This window comes from Epinephelus lanceolatus, chromosome 18 (genome assembly GCF_041903045.1).
Source record: "Epinephelus lanceolatus isolate andai-2023 chromosome 18, ASM4190304v1, whole genome shotgun sequence".
Taxonomy (NCBI): Eukaryota; Metazoa; Chordata; class Actinopteri; order Perciformes; family Serranidae; genus Epinephelus; species Epinephelus lanceolatus.
The window spans coordinates 12,171,381-12,197,753 of NC_135751.1; the positions used below are offsets into that span (position 1 = coordinate 12,171,381).

Sequence of the window (26,373 nt, forward strand, 5' to 3'; positions counted from 1 at the left end):
GTCAATCTCATTGTGGTGCTACAGGAAAAGTCAGAGTATCACCAAAACCAGTAGGAATCATCCACTGGGGAACATGAATATGTTAACAAAATTTCATGACAGTGCATCCAATAGTTGTTGAGATATCTCAGTCTTTACCAAAGTGGTGGACTGACTGACACACCAACTTTGCCACCAGCTTTATCCCCGTCTATGTCTATGTAAAGGTCATCTAGGGTTGAGTAAAGACTTGAGGCAGAGTTGTAGAATGATTATAAACAAACAATGTTTCCTGCATATATACAGCATCTGGTCACCATTCTGTGTTGCTAAGCCTGGGATCAATGGAGACGGAGCAAAGAAAACAGTGTCGGCTCAACACGTTCCGGGAATAGTGTCTACTCTGCAGTTATTTATGCACTGACCTGAACTAAAACCTCATTCTTACCAAGACACAGGAAAATACCTTTCTGCCTATCAAGCACCGCGAAATAATAATAATAATAATAATAATAACAATAATAATAATGAAATAATAATAATGATAGAAAAAGAAATCATCCCAAAGCTACACATACATTGTTTTTACAAAAATCCTACTCATTCTGCCTTTATTCAATAAAAGAACAAAAATATTCAGAGTGACATTCTCTAAAAGAAAAAAAAAACAGTTTTGTGTGTGAAAGAGAAAGAGAATAAAATTGTATCTCCAATTTTGACTATTTCTCACTTACTAGTCTGTAAATAAATAACTCGCCATTAGTCTTGTCTTGGTACCTGCAATAAAGATAGATCACCAAAAGATGGAGACACTTTATCCATGTTCAACGTTAGCCTATTTCCTAAGTATTGTTTAGTTACTTGAACCAAAAAAAAATCTGAAGTTGTTTTATTTTTTCACCCACATTTACATCCTGAAGTACCTTTTTAAACCAACAACAAGAAGAAAATGCAGACATTCGAGATTGTACAACTACCACTATTTCACAAACTGAAATCTGATATGGTTGCTAATAAAATGCATACTTTATTAACAGATGGTATAACATTTATAAATATGTTGTTAATTATGAAAATAAAGACAGAACAGTCACTATCGCTAAAATGGAGAAAAATAAATATATTAACCAGCATGCTACAACCACACTGTGGATTTTAACCAAAAAACTGTTGCACAGAGCTCATAATGAAATCTGGTCAGTAACACTGCAGTCACTCACCAATTCAAGTGTAAAAATCACATTAGCATCGCCTCACAGCTTCAGCTGAAAACCAAGATTAAAAACTAGAATAACACAGGCCTGACATTTGGGCATTTTAGAAAACCCTGGGAGTTAAAATGGACCCCATTAAAATCCACCTTTTTTCCTCCTGTCAGCGGTGCAGTGATCAGCAGCAGCTGGTATGTTCATGACATTTGTAGAAATCCCTGTGAAGCAGGGTTAGAGTTACTGCTGTGAATGTGTGACTTTCAGCAGGGGAGGCTTACGTAGAACTGAAGGTAACCTCCAAGTAAAGACAAAGTACAAAGAGGAGGACGGGAGGTACTTGAGGAGCTGACAGATTGTGGTTAAGAAGGGACAAACATTGTCCACCGACTTGACAACATTTTCAGTTATTCACCCACAGTGGAAACATTTTTGGTGGCAGAATTATTAATACTGCAAACATAACAGTATGCAGATTTATACAGAGAATATATTATATGAACAAGATGAGAAATTATACTGTCCTAAAAGGCCAAAATGGAGCAACTACACATTCTGTCAAAATTGAGTTTAGACCAATCTAAGTTTTTGACATCTGTTTTAGCATTTAGAAGTTTATTTGAAATATAAAGTTGTTTTTTTTATAAATTAAAAAAAACATTAAAAATTGCTAGAACTAGGTTTTGCCATTTCCTGTAACTGATATAATATTTTGATGCTCCAGCATTTTAGTAATTAAGTTGTTTTTATACCACATTAATTAGACAGTATCTTAATTTGGTCATAATGAATAAGGAACCAAAAAACAGTCGTCAGATAACTAGCCTAGCTATCAGATTAGCACTAACTGCCATCTCTGTAGCCAATGACTTTGGTGGAATTAATGTGATTTCATGTTAAACTACACTTAAATCATATTTAAATGTATTCTATCAAAGATGAAGCAAACTAGCATTCACTGAAATGGACAACAGAGCAAGAAACAAGAATGTATTGTTTGTAGATATGGTGTTGTCTATGCGCCATTTAAGTTGCTTTTTAGGCTTTATTTAAGGGTCTGTGACAATTATAACAAGTAAGTCTAAAGGGCATATAATTAAGGTTTTACAAACTGTTACAGAATTGACTTCAACAAAAGTTCAGTTTTGTAGTTTCAAAAGCTTAGTAAATGGATATGTATGCAGATATATGTAGGCAACAGTAGGAGATTTTGGAATCAAAAGCATTCTGGTTTCTGTTTGTAGTCTGAGTAGTTTTGACCATTCATGTCTGAGCAGGGTTTGGTTGCCTGCTGGTTACCAGTCTATGTGTAGAACAAAAGAGGTGGAACCCATTGGCTGTAATACAGTCCTGTAACCCATTTCAATCGTCAGATGACAAGCTAGCTTTATGCCAACATTTTATTGGCTTTTTTAAAAACTTAGCAGCACTCAAATAAGCCCATTACTGTTTATAGAGATTAGCTGAAATGACAGGCACACAGAAGAGGAAGTTTTGGCCCAGATAGCCACTGGCTACACTGAACCCCCCAAATATTGGCCATTACCAGCTAAGGCTTATCATTGTCAGACCACATGGGTTCAGAGATTGGTGGTTTCCTAATGTGACAAAGGCGAAATCAGCCATTCAAAACATTACAGTCATGGAGAAGTCAGCAAATTTAGACAAAAAATCAGAATGTAGAAAGATCAGCAACATCTCATTTATCATTATTTCAAATATAATTGGAAAATTTGAAAAATGCATTGACACAAATTCATGAAAACTCTCCACTAAAAAGATACCAAAATACCAAAATATTTATTGAAACCTCTTATGTTATGGTCTGTATTCCTATAAGCAAATAGTGCAGATCTCTTCAAGTCTTGAATTAATATAAAGTCAAGAAAAAACTTCTTGTCCATCATATCAGACAAAAAAACTGACTTGATTTTAACCAGTCGGTAAAAAACACAATAGGCTCATATGATGTCATTTACTCTCCTATAGGCCTAGGTGTGATTTCTTCTTTTATAGAGCCAACATGTCCTCTGCTTTACTGCTGGATATTAAGAGATGATTTAATGTATTTTCAAGATGACAACCTGCTGTTCACACTTGCTCCCGTGCACTACTCCCCCTAAGCTGATGAGAGCTCAAGTTACAGATGCTCTTCCATGATTATTCTAAATGTAGTAACAAAGCTGTTGCCATGTATTTATGCAACACCCGACACCGTTACGTGTTAACTTGTAAACAAAGCAGACAAACCAGACAACTTCCCTCAAGGTGGCTGACTATTACTAACCTTGGCATGGAACATGTGGCATGAGATACGTTGCAGACATATGAGTTATTGTTTCATTATCAACAATTAGGCCCACCATTTAAATTCAAACACAGCAGAGTAAAGTAGCATTGTAGTAAAATATGTAGCCTATATTCCACCAGGATTTAGTTCTTGTCCAAAAACATAAAAAATATTATTTATCTAAAATTATTGTCTCTGTAGATGATTGTTTATTCATCTGATTTTTTTAATTGGTGGTGTGCCACAGGGTTCAATTTTTGAGCCATTTCTGTTCTCTCTGTACTAGTTCCAACAAAGCCATATTAATAATATTTTTGTATGTAATTTTTTTGCTGATGACGCTCCACTATTTCTTTTATTTAATTGCCATATTTCTATGATGGTAGAAGCAAATTACTATTACTATTAGTGCATTAACACAATAAATAGGGGTGAATTAAGCTGCAGAATTCATTTGATAAGTTTCTATGGATAATGTGTGTGATGCTATTAGAATTAAGTTAATCGCAGCAACTGTGCTTTTTGTAAGACAAAACTGACAGCTTTTACCAGCCACCATTTAAGCCTAAAGGTGGGTAAACTTATGGAAAAGATTATAAGACTAAAGGGTTTGAAAAATTGAATAAATGGGACACTTTAAAACAGTTTTGGAGCAATCCTTGGCCTTATTGCTTGTTTCTGTAATGTAATCTATGAACTGGCTGGATCCAGGTGTAGATACCGTTTGCGATGTGCACCTGTGTGTCCACCTGTAGAAAGTCAAGCTCCCTTTCAGATTAAGAATTACGAGTTGTGTAAGGGAAAGCTGTAGTACTTAACCTTGAGATCCTAGGAATTAAATTATTTATCATTAGACAGTTATAGGAAGGACACATATTCAGAATATGCATGCATTGCAGAATAACAACCTGAAGACAGTTTCAGTTTAATTGCCCAATGAGAAACAATCTGATATATGCATTGGACAGAAAGTAAATTTTCTCATGACACATTCCAAGAAAGTAATGTCGACATTGTACTGACATCTGTCTGGAGTTTAATCCAGTTAATCCAAGCAAGGTGTTCTGGAGGTGAATGAGCAGGTGGTCCTTGAGTCCAGGATAAACATGAAGGTCATGATGCATAATGGAGACACTGAGTTACAAATGTTTCACACCCATAAAAACATACAATGACACATTTCTGTCTCTAAATTAACATCATCGCACTAAACACAGTGATTAAGCAGCTCATTATGCATTCAACATGAGATGTAGTCCTTCTGAGCAGCAAACACAACATTAAAGTTAAGTAGTTAATGACAGTTCTTGACAGCATGGAAGGCATGTAAAAATAGTGCTTGAGGATCATCACCTGTCGCTGCTGACACATTCCTATTACCACTACAAGATCCTGTGCCATTTTTAAGTGTAGAGCAGAGATCGATAATGTGACTTGATTGACATTTGAATGGAATGACATTGCCAAGTTTGGAGCGTCCGGTTTGAGCAGCACATTCGTCTTGATAAAAGGCGCCTCAGCCTCCTGCTGGTGTTCACTTAGGGTCCTGCCATTTACTGACAGTTGATAAGATCCATCATTTTCCCCCTCTGGCATCTGTCAACATTGGTGGCTCTGATTCAGTTCTGCTGGAGTGTGTAAAGCTGGTAAGTCACATACAAAAGTATAAATCATTTGATCAGAAATCTTTTGAAATGTTTAGTTGTTTTCACTTCAGTGTGTCTCTTTTTCTTGCTTTTTTTTACCTTCAGATACCAACATGAGTTCCGATGCCGAGATGGCCCAGTATGGGCCAGCGGCCATCTTTCTCCGCAAACCTGAGAAAGAGAGAGTTGAGGCTCAGAACCGACCATTTGATGCCAGAACAGCCTGCTTTGTGCCTAATGCCAAGGAGCTGTACGTCAAAGGTCTAATCCAGAACAAAGACGGTGGCCAAGTCACTGTGAAGACTGAAGCTGATGAGGTAGATGTGTCTAAACAGCTGAATTACTGCTCAAAAATAATCAAAATAATAAAATTATATCGTAAAGAAATGGACTGGAAGCAGTGGCTGCCTGGGAAAAACACTATAGCATGCTTTAAACCGATTAGTGTAATGCAAAGAATATGTAATTTGGACTGTAACATAAAAATAACAGTAGGGGACATTAAGCCTCAGCTGGTTTGGTGCTTTAATTGTATAAACAAACCCACATTTTACTGGAAATACATTGTTTTCTCCAGTCAGTATCATTTCACCTTTTCTCCTCTTTTCACTTTATTCTCCAGATTGTTACAGTCAAGGAGGAAGACTGCCATCCCATGAATCCCCCAAAGTACGATAAGATTGAGGACATGGCCATGATGACCCACCTCAATGAGCCCTCTGTGCTGTTTAACCTCAAAGATCGTTACGCAGCGTGGATGATTTATGTAAGTTATTAGTCATCTCTTTGTCTGATTCTCACTCACCCACCTAACATGTGGTATATGCTCATCCACAGACCTACTCTGGGCTCTTCTGTGTCACTGTAAACCCTTACAAGTGGCTGCCTGTGTACGACCCAATTGTGGTGGCGGCCTACAGAGGGAAGAAGCGCATGGAGGCCCCACCTCACATTTTCTCCGTTTCTGATAATGCATATCAAAATATGCTTACAGGTAAGGAAGAGTGAGGAGTTATTTGAGAATGTCAAAACCTTGAGACCTGTAACTGAACAAGAGCAGATGTTGACCCTCAATATCAAATTGGCCAGATGTATCAGTACCGAAGATATGATGTCAGTCTCTCACAACTGTGTTGAAACGATTTGTTGAACTGTCAGAGAATTGTTGGTTTTATTGCAAAAAAATCTATATTTATTTAATTATGCTTAAGTGTGCATTTTTGTGGGATTTAAAAAAGCATATATTTCTAGGGCAAATACCAAATGCCAATATTTTGACATAGAAGTATCCAAATTTTTTGCTAACTTCATTCTTAACCATTGAACTTACAAACGCATTGTTGGTGAAACTTAAGTTTAAAACAAGACGATACTTTTGAAAGAAGTGATTTATGTTACACTAACGTTACCATTAACCATGCATATTTAATCTAACCGACCTTGATGCTCTCAACACGTGCAATAGATCTAAATTCATCAGCCTCTGACATGGTGATTTGTCTCGTCTGTTGTCAACGTGTGTCAGTCACTCTTCGGGTGTGTTTTGACATAGAAAAGTGTTTGTCAATCGTTTGTGCTACCTGACAACCTTGCACCCGTTGCATAACAGTTTACCCCCACTTTCATGCAGAACATCAGGGAATTGCCTTGAATGGTCTTTAGCAGTGATTTTTGTTGGTAAATATGAGATGTTCGTATCACACATGTCTGCATCTTTACAGCAAGAAACAAGAACGTGAGTTTGGTGACTTGCAGGAAACTACAATGATTGGTCATATTTGTGGAAAAGTTGCGGTAATTGGACAGAATTGCAAGGTTTTGCAGAATTCAAAGGGACTGGTTGAATTTAGTTGTGCTACTAAAATAGACAAACAATAACAAACCTCATTAACATTATAATTATTAACAATGACAACAATATAATTATTATTAACAATAATAACAAACACAAAAATAAGAAAAATTCAATGTACCATTATCCTGTAACTGCCACCTGTGGTCATAGTTGCTGCCATTTCACAACAGTAACATAATACCAAATTAAAGTTGTTTTTAAAACTTGAATAGTTACGGCTAAATAAGGAACAATTAAAGTTCCACAGTGAAAATGAAATGATTAATTAAAAGTTTAACACTCAAAAACTGTACTCATCTTCTTCATTTGGACTGTGTGGGTGTGGTTTGGTCAGATTTCATCGACAGTGGTCTCAAGCTCAAATGTAAATATTGCTAAATCCTGACTGGTGCACTAAAGTAAGTGACATTCCATTGCTCCCAGCTGAGCCTCGGCCACTTCAAACCATCATGAATACCAAAGGCAAAAACAAAAATCTCTAAAGTAAAATAATTGCTGCAACTTTGGAAATTTGGTGGTTATGTAGGATCCCAATCATAATACCAAGGCCTTTCAGCCACTTTATCACTTCACACTTGCATCACTTCATTGAGACAAAACTGCCTCTGAAGGGTTTTTTTTATTACCAACAGATCGTGAGAACCAGTCTGTGCTGATCACGTGAGTTATGTTGCGTTCTAGTAAAAATGTGTTGTATAATCCAGTCAGTAACAAATGTACAGTGTAATTTGTTTTCTTCAGGTCTCTTCTTTGATTCTGTCTTTACAGTGGAGAATCCGGTGCAGGGAAGACTGTCAACACCAAGCGCGTCATCCAGTACTTTGCGACAATCGCAGTGGCTGGTGGCGACAAGAAAGAGCACTCCTCTGGTAAAATACAGGTAATCCCCCAACAAGATATGAGCCTGAAAAAAACAACAACACAAAGATACAATGGGATTGTATCTGAAATTGATTCTGGTTGTGTTTTCCAGGGGACACTGGAAGATCAAATCATTTCAGCGAACCCTTTGCTGGAGGCATTCGGGAATGCCAAGACTGTGAGGAATGACAACTCCTCACGATTTGTAAGTTTGAGCTCCCAAAATCGGATCTTTTAAAAGAGACCGTTTGTCCAGTGGTCAAAGAACTGCAACCTTGTCGTCTTCTTAAAATACTTCAGAAATATTTATTTCAAACTTAGATACTGTCTCGTGCAATTTACCCAATTTCACAGAGGATTTTATATTTCACAGGGTAAATTCATCAGGATTCACTTTGGAACCACAGGAAAACTGGCTTCTGCGGATATTGAAACCTGTGAGTTTGTTTTTCCACATTAATATTGTTTGTTACATGTATATTTACTAATTAACAATCATCATTTTATAACTGAATATAGATTTGCTGGAAAAGTCAAGAGTGTCATTCCAGTTGTCTGAAGAGAGGAGCTACCACATCTTCTACCAGATACTGACTGGCCACAAACCAGAGCTTATAGGTGTGGTGAGGACTTTATATCTTGTAGGTAAAAATATTTTGAATTCAGAAAATGAGTAATTGTTTTTGTTTGTCTCTTCAGAAATGCTTCTCATAACAACAAACCCATATGACTACCCCATGATTAGTCAGGGGCAGATCACTGTGGCCAGCATCGACGACAAAGAAGAGCTGGTTGCTACAGATGTGAGCTGTTTCTTGTATCTCCCCTTCAATAGCATACAAATATTTTTGGCTGCTACTACTAACACTGGATTTAATGTAACAGACAGCCACTGATGTATTGGGCTTTACCACCGATGAGAAAATGTCCATCTACAAGCTGACAGGCGCTGTGATGCATTATGGAAACATGAAATTCAAGCAGAAGCAGCGGGAGGAGCAGGCGGAACCCGATGGCACAGAGGGTGAGACTTCTCACTTTAGTCTTTTTATATATCAACGAAGACATGCTGATATTAGCAGTAATGTATTTTTGTCTCTCAGTGGCAGACAAAGTGGCTTTCCTCATGGGTCTAAACTCTGCTGACTTGTTGAAAGGCCTCTGCTACCCCAGAGTGAAAGTGGGGAATGAATATGTCACCAAGGGGCAGACAGTCCCCCAGGTACTTTGACAATACCAACATTTTACAAGCGATAATGTACAGTAAGGTGTAGCTACTAATATAACAAAATAATGCATGAGGTGGAGGCAATGTTATAGCTGAGTTGCATATTCTGCCTGAACTGACTGTGACTTTTAACATCTGGACACCTTGTTACAGCCAGTTACAAATAGAAACATCTAATCAGTTGCATGTATAAAGAGAACTGGATACAGCAACGGAAGTGGGACCCTGTTCATGATATGAAAGTTGGTCAGTGGTGCATGAAGCCAAAAACATTCAACTGCTGCTAGAAAATGACCCAGATGATCAACATTGCCTGCGCATTATTGGGCCTATAGAGCAAGCACACTAGAGACTTCCACCAGCTCACCAGTTGACTACATCACTTCGCTAACTTTAATGTGAATAAATTAATTTGTCCGTGCAGCTCTTCTAGACTTTCCAAATGTTGTTGGACTGAATGGATCAAATTCTGTAAATTCAGTCATTTTGCAGGGTCGTTGCACTCAAGAAAATATATTTACCGATTTACAGACATCTCTTTCACAATGTAAGTCTATTGGAAAAAGTCTTTTTTTGGCCCAATGGCATCACCTGATGGATTTGGAAGTTGTAATTCCATGTTTGACCACTACGAAAATTGGCTTCAAAGCCCAGTGCACTTCCTTCCATAACAAGTAGCCTGGTTTCAGACCTCTGAATCATGGCTCGTAGCACCTATTTGCTCAGCATGTCATAAACTGTAGGTTGGGTGTTGTGTATTGGGATGGTTTCCATGTGTCCTAGATGGGACTGATAATGGCAACGACAGCTTCCTGCATTGCTTGCAAACCACCTAGCCACATCAGCTACAAAAAAAAGAAAAAAAAGGGGGTTTTAAGTTATGAAAGTAACCCTTAAGCTTTAATGGGACTAAGAATATTGTTGTCATCTTCCTACATAGCTTGCTAGCTACATATGTGAAAAATAGCAACAGAAAATGCCTAAAAAATGTCGACAAGCATGGATGAGATTGACAATGCTGTTCAGGTTATTGTAAGTCCACTTACAGAAATACCAAGTCCTAAACTCTTAAGCTTCAGGCAATAGCTTTCCATAGTCAATATCGACTGAATCTGAAGTTGGTGGGATGGCTATGTCAGTCATTATGGTTTAGTCAGGGCAAAATGTAACAAATAACCCCCACTTCTAACTCCACCCTACCCCAATCTATGTGCACTTTGGGCAAGTTTATTTACCCTGTTTGCATAAAATTCCATATTTTGTGTTATTGATTCGTGCATCCTCAAAATCTCCTAATCAGGTCACCAATTCAGTTGGTGCTCTGGCCAAGTCTGTCTATGAGAAGATGTTCTTATGGATGGTTATTCGAATCAATGAGATGCTGGACACCAAGCAACCAAGACAGTTCTTCATTGGGGTGTTGGACATCGCTGGATTTGAAATATTTGACGTGAGTCTGGGAACATTTTGGTCAGTCAGTGGTGATGATTCTCAGTTTTGTGTTGATATGTCACAAGTTAATGCTTCTCACAGTACAACAGCATGGAGCAACTCTGCATTAATTTCACCAACGAGAAGCTGCAACAGTTTTTCAACCACCACATGTTTGTGTTGGAACAAGAGGAGTACAAGAAAGAAGGGATTGACTGGGAGTTCATTGACTTTGGTATGGACTTGGCAGCCTGCATTGAGCTCATTGAAAAGGTAGGATTAACTTGCTGCACATCGGGAAGTGTTTTACCTAATTTAAGGCACTATATATAATGTATATCCGATACATTCAACAGCCAATGGGCATCTTCTCCATCCTTGAAGAGGAGTGTATGTTCCCCAAGGCATCAGACACTTCTTTTAAGAACAAACTTTACGACCAGCATCTTGGAAAAAACAATGCTTTCCAAAAGCCAAAGGTTGTCAAAGGCAAGCCTGAGGCTCACTTTACTCTGGTGCACTATGCCGGCACTGTGGACTACAACATCTCTGGCTGGCTGGAGAAGAACAAAGACCCTCTGAATGAGTCTGTGGTGCAGCTTTACCAGAAGTCATCAATGAAATTGCTGTCCTTCTTGTATGCTTCATTTTCTGGTGCTGAAGCAGGTACTTGTTTTTAAAGCTTTTCAAAAATAATTTCCAAAGACAGAGTTTTACTGATGTCTATGAATATGGAGAACACCTACCAAGCATCATACCTTAGAAAATGGCAGATAATTAATTCAGTGTCTGCTTTCTAGAATCGGCTGGAGATGCTGGTGGCAAAGGTGCAAAGAAAGGAGCTAAGAAGAAAGGCGGCTCATTTCAGACAGTGTCTGCAGTTTTCAGGGTACAAAAGTCTTAATAATCTGTTTAGGTATGATTAATTTTTTGTCCTGAATTGATCCCTTAAAAAGGTGCTTCCACACATTTCAGCTCTGCTTCCAATAAGCTCCATCCGTCAACAGTAATGGTTGGTTGCATTGTTGAACTTTACAGAGGGCGGATTTGATCCAATGCCAAATCAGGGCAAGAAGCAAAACTTTTTTTATTGTCAGTGTTTGACCTTTTAAAAAGATGTAATAACATTTGATCCCCTGCAGGAAAATCTTGGAAAACTAATGACAAATTTGAGGAGCACCCATCCTCATTTTGTGCGTTGCCTGATTCCAAATGAGATAAAAACTCCAGGTACAAAGATTTGACAAACACTGTATGTCTTGTATAAATATGCTGCTTCCATCTGTTGCCAGTCAGCTCATGTTTATTTCACTGTAGGTATCATGGACAATCACTTGGTTATCCACCAGCTGCGCTGTAACGGTGTGCTGGAGGGTATCAGGATCTGCAGGAAGGGATTCCCCAGCAGGATTATTTATGCTGACTTCAAGCAGAGGTCAGGGAGCTCCCGATAACTACTACTTGTGCTTTCATCTAAATGATTCCAGTTTGTGATAATCTTTCAATATCCACATTTGAACAGGTACAAAATCCTTAATGCCAGTGCCATCCCTGAAGGACAGTTCATTGATGGAAAGAAAGCTGCAGAGAAGCTTCTTGGTTCAATCGATGTTGACCACACTCAGTACAGATTTGGGGCTACAAAGGTATGTGTCTAAAAGCCTAATAGGGTTACCTTTTAAAGGCTTTTGGAAACACTGTGTATAGATTTTGGCCTTAAAAGCAACACATTGATTGATTTTTTTTTTTGGACTGGATGCAGCAATTCTACACAATAATGTTGCAGGTCTTCTTCAAAGCTGGCTTACTTGGCACTCTAGAGGAGCTGCGAGATGAAAAACTAGTTTCTCTAGTGACGCAGACTCAAGCCCTGTGTCGTGGTTATCTCATGAGGAAAGAATTCTCCAAATTAATTGCTCAAAAGTAAGGTCACCACCCATGTTACTTTACAATGATAGAAACCAAACCAATGCCACTTAACACTGCTGCTGTGTATCTTACAGAGACTGTGTCTGGATTCTGCAATATAACCTGCGCTTGTTCATGAATGTGAAGCACTGGCCGTGGATGAAGCTGTTCTTTAAAATAAAGCCACTTCTGAAGAGTGCAGAGACTGAAAAGGAAATGGCAACCATGAAAGAGGACTTCATCAAATGTAAGGAGGATCTGGCTAAGTCAGAGTCGAAGAGGAAGGATCTTGAGGAGAAAATGGTTTCTCTTTTACAGGAGAAAAATAACCTCCTTTTGCAAGTGCAATCTGTGAGTGTCACTACAAATGAAATCCACTGATCTCAGTTGAATCATCCAAAGGACATGCACATCAGTGTTGTTCTCTCTGGGTTTTTTTCTTAGGACTCAGAAAATCTTTGCGATGCAGAGGAGAGATGCGAAGGCTTGATCAAGAGCAAAATCCAGCTGGAGGCCAAACTCAAAGAGGTGACCGAGAGACTGGAGGATGAGGAGGAAATGAACGCTGAGTTGACCGCCAAGAAGCGGAAACTTGAAGACGAATGCTCTGAGCTCAAAAAGGACATTGATGACCTGGAGATCACTCTGGCTAAAGTAGAGAAGGAGAAACATGCCACAGAAAACAAGGTTTGTGATTTTGCCCAGTCTGTGTGGTTGGTACCTCCATGTAGCTCCTACTGAATGGAGCAGGGTTTCTGAAAAACAACATTTCAATGGATTTTGGTTGTGGTATATTTGGTCATTGGCCAACTAACAACACATGAGTTTTTGATGCAGACACAGCCACCATGTGGCCATTTATAAAGCTCTCTGCATTTTTGCTTTAACTTCTAAACCATGCCCCCTTTTTTGACAGATTTTTCAACATTTTCATTAAACCTTCATGTAACTAGTACATTCAATGTCTGGATGATCCTGGATTAAATACATTTTTTCTTTTTCCAATTTTACATAAATTACATAAATTGCAAAAATTCTTAATTCTTAATTACTCCTTGTACCAAGCCTTATTTGATCTCACTGGGCTTGATTTTCTCCAACAACAGAAAAACAAAATGTAACTTTTCAATTGAATTTGGTCACAGTTACAAACAACAGATACAGCCACCTTAAAATACCACCAAAGCACCATTTATAAAGCAGTTTGCATTTTTGCTTATAATCCATAAACCAGGTCCATTTCTGTCTTTTTCTCAATTTAATATTTTTAATATTTAAATATTTATTTCAAATATATTTTTTAACACTACACCTGTAATTTTCATCCAGACTTTACTGAATTTGGTAAAATCCATGTATGGACAGTAGGACTAGGCAATATATTGATATTATATTGATATTGTGATAGAGAGATATCGTCAATTGTTGTTGTCAAGTGTTGCCAATTCCCTAGTTTTAAAGGCTGGATTACAGTAATGTAATTTTCTGAACTTACCAGACTGTTCTAGCTGTTCTATTATTTACCTTTACCCTCTAAGTCATTATATCCACATTACTGATTATTTATCAAAAATATCACTGTGAGAATATTTTGTGAAAGCACCGATAGTCAACCCTACAATATTCTCGGAATATCGACATCAAGGTATTTTCTCAAAACTATTGTATTTGGTTTTCTTCATATATCACCCAGCCCTAAATCTCAAAGAAAATACAATTTATATTTTTCCAATAATTGGTTGCAAGATTAGAGCAAGCATGGATTACTTAAAATATATTGTCATGATTTTTATACATATTTTGCACTTTTAGTTTTTTTTTTTATTAATCATTTATTACTTGTTATTCTATTACATTTGTGTAATAATGAATACTATTTTTTGCAGGTGAAAAACCTGATGGAGGAGCTGGCTGCTCAGGATGAAAACATTGGCAAACTGACCAAAGAGAAGCGAGCCCTTCAGGAGGCTCATCAACAGGCACTGGATGATCTCCAAGCCGAGGAAGACAAAGTCAACTCTCTGGCCAAAGCCAAGGCGAAGCTTGAACAGCAAGTGGATGATGTGAGTTGCTGCAAGCAAGAATATATTTCGGTGTCACTTGACATCTTAATTAACTCTCTACAATTTGCTTCCAAGCTTGAGGGTTCGCTGGAGCAGGAAAAGAAGATCCGCATGGACCAGGAAAGAGCCAAGAGGAAGCTCGAGGGGGATCTGAAACTCACGCAAGAATCCCTGATGGACCTGGAAAATGACAAACAACAATCTGAGGAGAAGATTAAGAAGTAAGTTCACAGCACTGATGACGTACAGCATGTATGAGGATAATAAATCTTGGGTTTAAACTGACATCTTGTGTCTTCTTGTCCTTGCAGAAAAGAATTTGAAAACAACCAGCTGCTCAGCAAGATTTCAGACGAGCAAACGATTAACAACCAGTTTCAGAAGAAGATAAAGGAGCTCCACGTAATAAAACTCAGATTAAAGTCATGCATTAATCACACTGATAACACCCCTCATATATGCATACTGCACTTTTTGTTTTAAGGCTCGTATTGAAGAACTAGAGGAAGAAGTTGAGTCTGAACGAGCCGTCAGGGCAAAGATCGAGAAGCAGAGGTCCGACCTCACCAGGGAGATCGAGGAAATCAGCGAGAGGCTGGAGGAGTCTGGAGGAGCCACGGCCGCTCAGATCGAGATGAACAAGAAGCGGGAAGCCGAGTTCCTCAAACTGCGGCGTGACCTGGAGGAGTCCACGTTGCACCACGAGGCCACAACTGCCGCACTGCGCAAGAAGCAGGCGGACAGCATGGCTGAGCTGGGAGAGCAGATCGATAACCTCCAGAGAATCAAACAGAAACTGGAAAAGGAAAAGAGTGAGATGAGAATGGAGATCGATGATTTGTCTGTTAATATGGAGACAGTTGCAAAAACCAAGGTGAGATTTTATGAATCTGGAATATGGCATTAGCATGAAACATGAATTCAGATCCTTAAAGTAAAAGTACTAACACCACACTGTGAAAATACTCCAAAACAACCAAAAGTCCTGCATTCAGACTGAAGTTGAGTCACATTGTGCAGTAAAATGTTCCCTGTCAGTGTTTTACTATTATACAGTATATGATGTATTTGGATAATGAAGCATTTTCCTGCTGTGACTGTGTGTGTTACTTTCAACTCCTTTATATACTGTTGGGTAGTTTAATCTACAGCAATCCATCATATTTTATAATATCATCATGCTTGTAGCTTCACTGTCCTCTGAGAACCATGTATCTCTAAAAAGTCAACCTTTCTCTAGCTGATCCGAGAGGGTTTTTAAAGAGTTTATTTAGCTTAAGAAGTAGGTGAATTTTCTCAACACATAAAAACACATCATCCTTCAGTTTTTCACAAACATTCAAAATCTACTCATCTAGACATAGATTGTTTTCACTGGACAGGATGGGGATAAAAAATCTGTAATCTGAAAAGTAACTAAAGCTGTCAGACAAATGTCTCAGAGTAAAACTATAAAGTTGCCTAAAATGGAAATACTATTTTTACACTCCTTTAGGTCAACCTGGAGAAGACGTGTCGCTCACTTGAAGATCAGCTTCTGGAGCTAAAGACCAAGAATGATGAAAACATGCGGCAAATTTGTGATCTCACCAATCAGAGGGCTCGGTTTCAAGCTGAAAATAGTAAGTCTTTTCTTCCTCTTGTTGACACTCATAAAAATACAGAGTTTATTCAGTGGTGGAGAAAGTACTTAGGTCCTCTAGGAAAGCAAATGAATACCACACTGTAAAAGTAATCTGATACAAGTCCTGCATTGAAAATATTTCTCAAGTAATATTATGAATTTTCAGAAAACTATACTTAAAGGGCCAGTGTGTAATATTTGGCATGGTTTATTGTCAATCTGAATCTGAATCTGAATATTCTACCCATTAATATGTTTATACAAGTTTATAATCGCTATAAAATAAAATTCGTTTGGTTTTGGTAGCCTTATAATTATGCTTTTATATATATATATATATATATATATATATATATGTGTCAAGGGCCTTGCTTTAGAGAGGTCGCCATCTTGCGCCGCCATGTATGTATGGTAGACCGAGCGGACAATCCAGCCAGCCAGAGAACGCGTTTCGCGTGTATAAATAAACCAACAAAGACAGCAGAAGGAAGGAAGAAGGAGGAGGAAACAGCAGAGAGTGTTAGTAGTTCGTCGATAGAGAGTAGTGAAAAGTTTTTTTAGTTATAAAGTTTGCGAATGGACCACACTTACCACGCAACAGGAGAGAATGAACCCGAACCGTCATCTGCGAGGAAAAGAAGATGCAGCTTAACTCCTTGTGATGCACTCTCTGCGGCGCTTTTCCTCCTGATGATCTATCTCCCCAACGATGGGAGCACCGAATCCCATTCTGTGCAGCAAAATGGGAGCGGAGGATTCAGCCTCTCTTCTCGCCCGCTCAGCATCTAAGTTCCTCATCTGTATGCTCCGGCTCAAACAGGTATGGCTCTGGGTCTGTGTCCGCTACAAGAAACTCTTCAAAATCGCGTTCAAAGTCGTCCATTGCAGCTGCTATAGTCCGGAGATATTGCTAGGCTAAATAAACAGCTGAGTTTTGTTTACAGGTTACGCTGTCAGTCAGTGTGCGGGCTGGAGATTGGTGGAGCAGAGAGGGGAGGGGGGTCCCCACTCAGTATTGTAAACGAGTATGTGTGTAAAGTTATGGAGTGTGTCTGTTACGCCAGAAGAGTCAGAGTTTGGGACGGAGTCTTTTACCCCCTGGAGTGTTACTGGAGTTTTTGGAGTGCTCAAATAAACTGGCCTTTTTCCCAAACGCTCCTCTGGTCTCCTGCTCGTGAGGGATTCATTACAATATCGTAACATGGTTTAGATTTCTAAATAAACATTCACCTCATCGCTAGATAGAACTACTCCTGAAAAACTGCGCAAGGCTTTTTGTCCCTACGAGGCCACCGTCATTTACCCGACAGGAGGGGTGAGCGAGTGAGCCCTGCAATCTAGAATTTGACCACTGATGTCACTGTTTTCAACGGTTTTCAACCCATTTTACACACTGGCCCTTTAAAGCACTAAAAGAGAAAAATGTCCCTTGTTGCTGTTCTTTTATTATATATTATTAGATTATTATTATTACTTGTGCATTAATGTAAAAGCAGGATTTTACTGTTTTAGCTGGTGTTGAATTATTAACAAATGATTATTTTCATTTTGAATTCATCCGCTGATTATTTTCTCCATTAATCGATTGATTGGTTTGTAAACATCCTGAAAATAGTGAGAAATCGCTTTACTTTATAACAAAACATTATACTTCTGATAACTCTTTATATGTTTTGCATGCAAACATTTTAACTTGTAAGCTGTCAGACAAATACAGAGAAGTAAAAAGTACAATATTCCCCACTAAAATGTAGTAGAAACAGCATGAAATAAGAATACTCAAGTGAAGTTCAAGTACATGTAAAAAGTAAAGGTACTTGAATATATATAATTAGTTGCATCCCACCACTGAGTTTAATTTCTTATGTGGCTCATTTTAGCTGAATGCTCGCGTCAAATGGAAGAGAGAGAGAGTCTCATCTCCCAGCTGACGAGAGGAAAACAGGGATTCACCACACAGATTGATGAGCTGAAAAGACTGATCGAGGAGGAAACAAAGGTAATCAGAGGTTTGCAAACACTGGCACTTCTTCTTCTGCGTCACTTGTCTTGGCTCATGACGTTCCTCATTGATGTCTTCCTCGATAGGCAAAAAACGCCCTGGCTCACAGTTTACAGTCGGCCCGTCATGACTGTGACCTCCTGCGAGAGCAGTATGAGGAGGAGCAGGAGGCCAAAGCTGAGCTGCAGCGCAGTTTGTCCAAAGCAAACACTGAGGTGGCTCTGTGGAGGAACAAATATGAGACTGATGCCATCCAACGCACCGAGGAGCTGGAGGAAGCAAAGTAATTATACACTGAGATTAAATCAATACATCAGGCTAATGCTGGCTAAAAGTAAATATTAGATAGCAAACAGTTCCTTATGTGATGAAGAGTAAAAGAGTGCACATTATATTTAATTTATTTTGATTAACATTAAAGATAGTTTTTTTTTCTATTGATTCTGATTTCAATACACACTTCATTTTGTGGGTTTATAAGTAGAATAATCTAATAATCATCCAATAAAATTCAACAATGTTTGAGGAGGTTTATTGGAAAGGATGCTGTAATTTTTTACTAATAATGAAAATAAAGACAGTGTTTATTTGGATGACTACCAGTTAATAATTCCAATTAATTGCTAGCACAGCTGAGCAAACTAAAATATTAAATGTTTCTGTAGGCAAGCATGTACGCTATGAAGGACAATGTTTCCAGTTATAATTGAACAATGACTAAATATTTAAAATTGATTTTTTTTTTTTTTCTGGAATTAATTTCCGGAAACTGGTTTTAAACTCAACACAACAAATTAAATTCTGGCTAAAATAGCTGCAACAATAAAACTGTATTTCTCTCTATTTTTTAAGTGTTATATAATATTGTTATTTCCAGCAAACAAGAAAATCATTAGGAAATAACAGACACATAAAATAAAGCTTTACTTTCAGAGAAAGTTCCTTATAAAGAAAGCTGTGTGTTGTTTACACAGATAATAATGAAAATAAGGTTGGTGTTTATTTGGCACAGTACATATTGATTTATTCCAGTTAGTTGCTTGCGCAAACTACGGAGTCTTCACAGCTCAACATTCAACAATACAAAATGTTCCTACAGGCAATCATTCAGTCCAGTATATACTGCATGAGGGATAATATCTTCAATAATATTTGAACAGTGACTTTTGTAATAAAATAACATTTTTCTTTATTTTTCAAGTAAGATATTATATTTTTATTTCCATTAAACTTCCAAGGAAATTATTCGGAATTTACAGACCTGTAAAATACAGCATTACCTGTCAAAAACACTGATATCCGTCATACTGGTTGTATTCCAACACTGACTTTATCTTAAGTCCCTTACAAAGTTCATTCCTGACAGGAAAAAGCTCGCCCAGCGCCTCCAAGAGGCTGAAGAACATATTGAAGCAGTGAACTCAAAGTGTGCCTCGCTGGAGAAAACTAAACAGAGACTTCAGAATGAGATGGAGGATCTCATGGTGGATGTGGAAAGGTCCAACAGCTTAGCTGCCACCCTCGACAAGAAGCAGAGAAGCTTTGACAAGGTATTGTGCATTACACCAAATACAGTAGATGAGATCTTTATTTCACATCATTAATTATGAGTAGCTAATGTTTCAATGAATTCAGGTCGTAGCTGAGTGGAAGCAGAAGTACGAGGAGTCTCAGGCAGAGCTGGAAAGCTCTCAGAAAGAGTCTCGATCTCTGAGCACTGAGCTTTTCAAACTGAAGAACTCCTACGAAGAAGCACTGGATCATCTGGAGACCATGAAAAGGGAAAATAAAAACCTGCAACGTGAGTGAAATGTTATTGTGAGAAAATGAAAGTTTGTGTGAAACATTTTTAAATCAATGATTGATTTTGAAAACACAGAGGAGATCTCAGACTTGACGGAGCAACTCGTGGAGGCCGGCAAGACAATTCATGAGCTGGAGAAGTTCAAGAAGCAGGTGGAGACAGAAAAATATGACATGCAAACCTCCCTTGAAGAAGCTGAGGTATGGCTGATAACACACCATCAAATGCTTCCTCACTGAAAACATGGCACAAAGCATTGGTGTAATTAACCACTGATGTGTTTAAAGGCTTCCCTGGAGCAAGAGGAGTCCAAGATCCTGCGTCTGCAGATGGAGCTGAACCAGTTAAAGGCTGAAGTTGACAGAAAAGTAGCGGAGAAAGACGAGGAGATCGACCAGCTGAAGAGAAACAACCAGAGAGTGATGGAGTCCATGCAGGCCACACTGGACGCAGAGGTCCGCAGCAGAAATGACGCCCTGAGGGTGAAGAAGAAGATGGAGGGCGACCTCAATGAGATGGAGATCCAGCTGAGTCATGCTAACAGGCAGGCGGCCGAGGCTCAGAAGCAACTGAGGAATGTTCAAGGGCAACTCAAGGTACATAGCATAGAGTTAAAGCAGGAATATGTAGCTTTTAAAAGAGGAGGTAACTTAATCTTCCTCTTGCAAATGAAAAGTTTATGAGCCAAAAATTGGACCATTGCTCATGACCATGAAATGTTTTTGCATGAAAAAATTACTGAAACAATGTTCAAAAAACTTGCCAGTTAAGTCCCTGCCAGTAGACTGATCAACTAATTGTTTCAGCTGTACTTATACATTTCCATGTGTTGTACAGAAAACTTGATTTGTAAAATAACTCAAGACTAAAGCTGTCAAATTATTTTAGTGAAGTAATACATATGAAGTGCCATGAGAAAATACTCAAGTCAAGTAAAACTATTTCAAATTTGTACTTAAGAACACTATTTGAGTAAATGTACTTGTTAAATTACACGACTGCAATGGACAAATGCATTTTTAGGACGCCCAGATCCACCTGGATGACTCTGTCAGAGGGCAAGATGATATGAAGGAGCAGGTTGCCATGATGGAGCGTAGGACGGCCTTGCTGCAGGCCGAGGTTGAAGAGCTTCGGGCCGTCGTGGAACAAACAGAGCGGAGCCGCAAACTGTCTGAGCAGGAACTGGTTGATGCCAGCGAGCGCGCAGGCCTTCTGCATTCTCAGGTAGGTTGTTTACAAGTATCAAACTCATTGAACAAAACCTCCTTTGATTTGGAGAAGTCACATCTCTTTCATCTCTGGCAGAACACCAGTCTACTAAACACCAAAAAGAAGCTTGAGGCGGATGTAACTCAGCTTCACAGTGAGATAGACGACGCTGTTCAAGAGGCCAGGAATGCTGAGGAGAAGGCTAAGAAGGCCATCACTGATGTAAGGTGCTCTTCCAGGGCTTTCATGCTGGTTAACACAGACTTCATGGAATTAAAATACTCCTGTTGTGTTACCTCTAGGCTGCCATGATGGCTGAAGAGCTGAGGAAGGAACAGGACACCAGCGCGCACCTGGAGAGGATGAAGAAGAACCTGGAAGTGACGGTGAAAGACCTGCAGCACCGACTAGACGAGGCAGAAAACTTGGCTATGAAGGGTGGAAAGAAACAGCTTCAGAAACTGGAGGCAAGAGTATGTATACTGTATCTAGTGACATATTATAGAATATTAGTAATAACAGAAAATGTTTATGAATTAGTAATCTGCACTAAAATGAGACATGATGTCTGATGACATGATGGAGAACCTGGATCTTATCAGGGGATATCCAGACTACTTACAAGGTCTCATTTCAGTTTTAATAACTGAGTTATTAAAACTGATTTAATTCAAATACATTTATGGATTTAAATGCTATTTTTTGCAGCATTGTTTAAAGTTGATATGTGCATGCATAATTTATATTTGACTGCAGCTGCACAACCAAATTCCTCTCAGTCCCAGGTTGTCAAATACCAACATTTTGTTTCACCCCTCTGCGTCTCATAGCGATGCAAAGGGCACTCTTTAGCTTATCTATGTGTTGCACAGGTGAAACCCATTGAAACATGGTAATGGTCATGGTTAGGTTTCGGCAACAAAACTGCTTGGTTAGGTTTAGTAAAAATATAATGTTTGGGCTAGAATAAGTATGTTTCTTATGTAATAATAACGTGTTACGTCACGTGAGTTGGACAGTACATCCAAAGTTCAAAACGCCATGCCTACAGGAATTTCGTAACCAATTATCGGAAAATTGCATTTCATGAAGAAAGAAATAATAAGTGGCTTATTTTCTCACTTACATTTCTTGTTCTTGTGAACAAGTGAACATCACAATGTTTCAGTTCTACCCAATGAATTTTTCCTAATCTTCTCCGTACGTCAGCAAACAGGATAAGTGACGTGTCGCTTGCTTAAAAAATGCTGCCCTGGCTCTATTATCGTAAAGCTTCACACACCTCCAGCCTATTTTCAGAGCAACAACAAGCTGTTTCCTAGGCTCGATCAGGGCTCAATTGTTGGTCCCCGAAATGTTATTGTTGCTGGTAGTATATCTGGACAGTTTTAGTGTGGGGTAATTTGCTCATTGTATGTTAGGCAGAAGTGTTATCAATATGTGTTATGTACCAAAAATGGTGACAGTTGGTTGAAATTTGAACCTTCTTAGAACTGATAAAAATATGTTCCTGTGGCCACATGTTGGTTGTAGCAGATTGGAGACAAAAACTGTTACCCTGAACATTAGCACTTTGTTTGGATAGTCCATTTCCAGATAGTTTATTGAGTATTTGTAACATTTCAACAGCTTATTAGATTCAACAATTCAACGTTTGCTTTCTTCTGTAGACCTATGCTGTAAAGGTTGAGTGAATAGTTCAAGCTCAACTAAATTATTCTGAGAATATGTAGGCATGGTCTTAATTGTGACATAGACTCTACAGATAATACAGTTCTCTTTCAACACGATTGTTTTCTACCATTGATTATCCAGTGCATCTGCTGGAAGATAGTTTAGTCCTGCATAATTCAATCATAGCTCCTGAATCCTCCGCATATTCTCCATTTTGTTTTAATCATAATTTTACCCCATCTCAGTCTGGCCAAGCCTTTACTTGTGGAAGAATAAAGGGCTAACAACTATTGCAGATTTATACATAAATAATCATTTTGCATCTTTTACTGAGCTGAAAGAACCTTTTTTTCCTCAAACCCATTTTTTATTAACAAGTCAGACACTTTGTTAAAAATAATCTTAAAAACTTTGAAAACCAACCAAAGGCACATTCTTTTTATGTTTTGATGAAACATCCTGGCTCTAAAAGTCTTGACTCTAAATTTGTGTTCTTGTTTTCTAATGTGACTGTCGTTTCATCAAACCATTTCAAATCTGCATGGGAGGCAGATGTTGGTGTGGAGTTGACTGAGGAGGTGTGGAAAGAGGGGATGAAGAGGATCCATCTAAGCTTAATTAATGCTAGACTGCAGTTGATTCAGTTCAAAGTCATGCACAGATTACATTATTCCAAACACTGACAAAATGTGTTCTTACGTATCTGCTATCTGTGACAGATGTAGCTTAGCAAAAGGTACTCTAGGTCATGATTTCTGTTTTTTTCCTGAGATTGTTCCTTTTTGGCAGTATATCTTCTCTTGGTATTGTTATATTTACAACATTTAGACTGAACTTGACCCATTAAGTGCCCTGTTTGGTTGTTCTGAAGCTTCTCTTGCTCTGCCACATACTGCACACAAGTCTGTGATGGTTGGCATGTAATAATAAAGAGGACTATTCCTAAGGAATGGAAGGCTACCAGTGCTCCTTGTTTCTCTAGATGGCTGAGGGAACTAGTCTCAGGGACTCACCATGAGAGACTTCGATATAACAAACTGAGTTTGTATGATAAATTAGAGAGTATTTGGGGCCCAGTAGTTAGGCACCTTTATTCACCATCTAATAGCTCAAGTCCCCACTGTGAGTCACCATGCTTTGTTATTCTTGGCCATTTTTCCTGTCTGTTTACTTTGGTCAAGTTTTTTTTTGTTTTGTTTTGTTTTGGGTTGTTTATTCATGTGCGTCGAGTATGTCTGTTAGTCTGTTTGTATATGTATATTTTTTTAGATATGAAGTGCATGTAACCCACAGACTACAATAGTACAACATGTCTAACCACTGAAAGTTAAAAGGTATCTGTCAGCTGACAAATCTGACTTAACCACTTCAACAAAAAATCCTAATAAAAACCCTAGAGACTTATTATAACATTAATATGCTTAAAATCATAGAAAATATCCTAAACTGTGCTCTTCAGGTCCGTGAGCTGGAAAATGAGCTGGAAGCAGAGCAGAAACGCTCTTCAGAGGCTGTCAAAGGAATCCGTAAATATGAGAGGAGAGTCAAGGAGCTAAGCTATCAGGTAAAGCTACAACAACTCACTAACTTTGTCATTAAGTCATTGAACCTCTGAGCATTTCAGTGCGATATTGTTGTTGTAAAAATAATCCAATCATGATAGACAGAATCCAGAAGCTTCTCTTTGCGTCTTTCAGTCTGAGGAAGACAAGAAAAATAACATCCGCCTGCAGGATTTGGTCGACAAGCTCCAGATGAAAATGAAGGCCTACAAACGCCACGCTGAGGAAGCTGTGAGTCCATCACATTAAAATCTATTTAATCATGTGTCACATCATCAATACCAGTGCAGGAATGTAACTAAGTACATTTACTCAAGTAATGTACTAAAGCACAAGTTAGAGGTACTTCTACCTTACTTGAATAAAAAATCCAACATACACATTCATGCAGCAGGTGATACTTGTCTCAAAACACTGACAGGGAACATTTTACTGCACAATAAGTACTTTTACTTCAGATACTTTCACTGAAGTAAAGGATCTGAATACTTCATCCACCACTGAATAATACATTCAACATGATGCGTTTCCAGGAGGAGCAGTCTAACATGCAAATGGCGAGATTCAGGAAGGCTCAGCATGATCTGGAGGAGGCTGAAGAAAGAGCTGATGTGGCTGAATCTCTGGCCAATAAGATGCGAGCAAAGAGCCGAGAAATTGGGACAAAGGTACTGAGTGTCTTTTATTTCATATGTACAGTAAATACTAACACTTAGCTGTTTCTGTGGAAGGAGAAGTGGGATATTTAGAAGCTGGAATGACCACTATGTGTAATGAAAGACAATAAACAAACTTGACATTTGTCCTTGTTGTCTGTTTGAGTGGAACTCACAGTGGTAGTTAATGACAAATAAATAAGGTAAATAATCAGAGTTTTATCCCATAAATACATTTTTTTTGGCTTCAATGATCAAAGCAGGTGATGGAAATTATAAAATGATGTATTAATATAAACTGCTTTTGCATCGTTCACAGGCACCAGAAGGACAGGGCGAGTAGCTGAACGTTGGACTTGAACTCTCTGAACACCAGCTGAGACTGAGAAATGTGCATGACAGAAGTGTAGAAGTGAAGTGAAGCAAATTATATAAAGTAGTTCATCATATCATATTCATATTATTGTGTGTTAACATTAACAACATTATCAGTAAATCTTAGTAAAATAAATAACGCAATCATTAGACACCTAAGTTATTTATATATTTAACTAATCCAGTAGTGATGGAGAAGACAACATGAAATGTAGCTACAATACTAATGTCTCCAAATAATGATATTACACTAAATCTCCTGTGAGATAAATGATCAAAATAGGAATTTAATCGGTGCATAAAGGAAAAATAAAGAAAACACTATCCAATTGGTTTTAAAAGGCTATTATTATGAATGTATACAAGTGGTATATTAATTATGCATTATGTTTTAACAGCCTCCTCTGGGCCCTGGAGCCTCAAAGGCCACCAAAAGCTCCCTTTGTTGCAGTAACCTTATTAATTGAACTTTGTTTGAGGATATGAAATATCAAAGCACCATAAAATAACTGACAAGATTTGGTGATGACTCCTACTTTATTACCTGGTCTCGAGGCCCGGTTATAAAGAGGGTTCCGTTTCAGATCTAGTTGTAAACCCTTAATTACTTCAGATTACACTCTGCTCATATCGTGCATACATATAAATCAGTGTTTTTAATTGAACTACTAAACTATATTCAAGCATAAGAATACTGAACAGGGAACCGAGAGGGTTATTTGGGACTTCTTAACATGATAATCTGTCTGTTATGTTTAATATACACGACAAGAGCATTTAGTTATTCTGGTCGTATTTGTCTTTGTTCAGTCTTTTCCTCTATTGTTGGACTCACATGCATCTCATTTTCTCATTTCTTTAGGCGCTCTCACTGTCATAGTGTAGTTAATTTTCTGTTCTTGTCTTTGCTGTTGGTTTTTTTTAGAAATAAATGTGTGTAAAATTAAAGTTGATTTGTTCTGTGTTTGCTTGCTCACATTTCACTCACTGTGCTT

The 26,373-nt window shown here is 38.3% G+C and overlaps 1 protein-coding gene across 2 annotated transcripts; it reads left to right on the forward strand.

The window, feature by feature from the left end:
• The first annotated feature begins 5,031 nt into the window (after nt 1-5,031).
• Nucleotides 5,032-26,326, forward strand: LOC117268468 (myosin heavy chain, fast skeletal muscle-like). Of its 2 annotated transcripts, XM_033644957.2 has the most exons (40): nt 5,032-5,123; nt 5,229-5,440; nt 5,746-5,889; nt 5,961-6,117; nt 7,611-7,638; nt 7,747-7,858; nt 7,952-8,044; nt 8,213-8,276; nt 8,359-8,457; nt 8,539-8,642; nt 8,725-8,863; nt 8,943-9,061; nt 10,368-10,517; nt 10,601-10,771; nt 10,855-11,164; nt 11,299-11,387; nt 11,641-11,728; nt 11,816-11,933; nt 12,021-12,144; nt 12,285-12,421; nt 12,502-12,757; nt 12,851-13,093; nt 14,293-14,469; nt 14,545-14,690; nt 14,781-14,871; nt 14,954-15,343; nt 15,965-16,091; nt 17,974-18,092; nt 18,182-18,378; nt 19,462-19,645; nt 19,731-19,896; nt 19,975-20,099; nt 20,187-20,495; nt 20,923-21,126; nt 21,208-21,333; nt 21,414-21,584; nt 24,245-24,349; nt 24,483-24,578; nt 24,881-25,015; nt 25,323-26,326. In XM_033644957.2, the coding sequence occupies exons 2-40, from the start codon at nt 5,237-5,239 to the stop codon at nt 25,344-25,346; spliced, it is 5,841 nt and encodes a 1,946-aa protein (XP_033500848.2). In that variant the 5' UTR covers nt 5,032-5,123; nt 5,229-5,236; the 3' UTR covers nt 25,347-26,326. The 2 variants fall into 2 exon arrangements, with proteins under 2 accessions (XP_033500848.2, XP_033500847.2); XM_033644956.2 differs by having other exon boundaries at nt 7,747-8,044.
• Nucleotides 26,327-26,373: the final 47 nt, after the last annotated feature.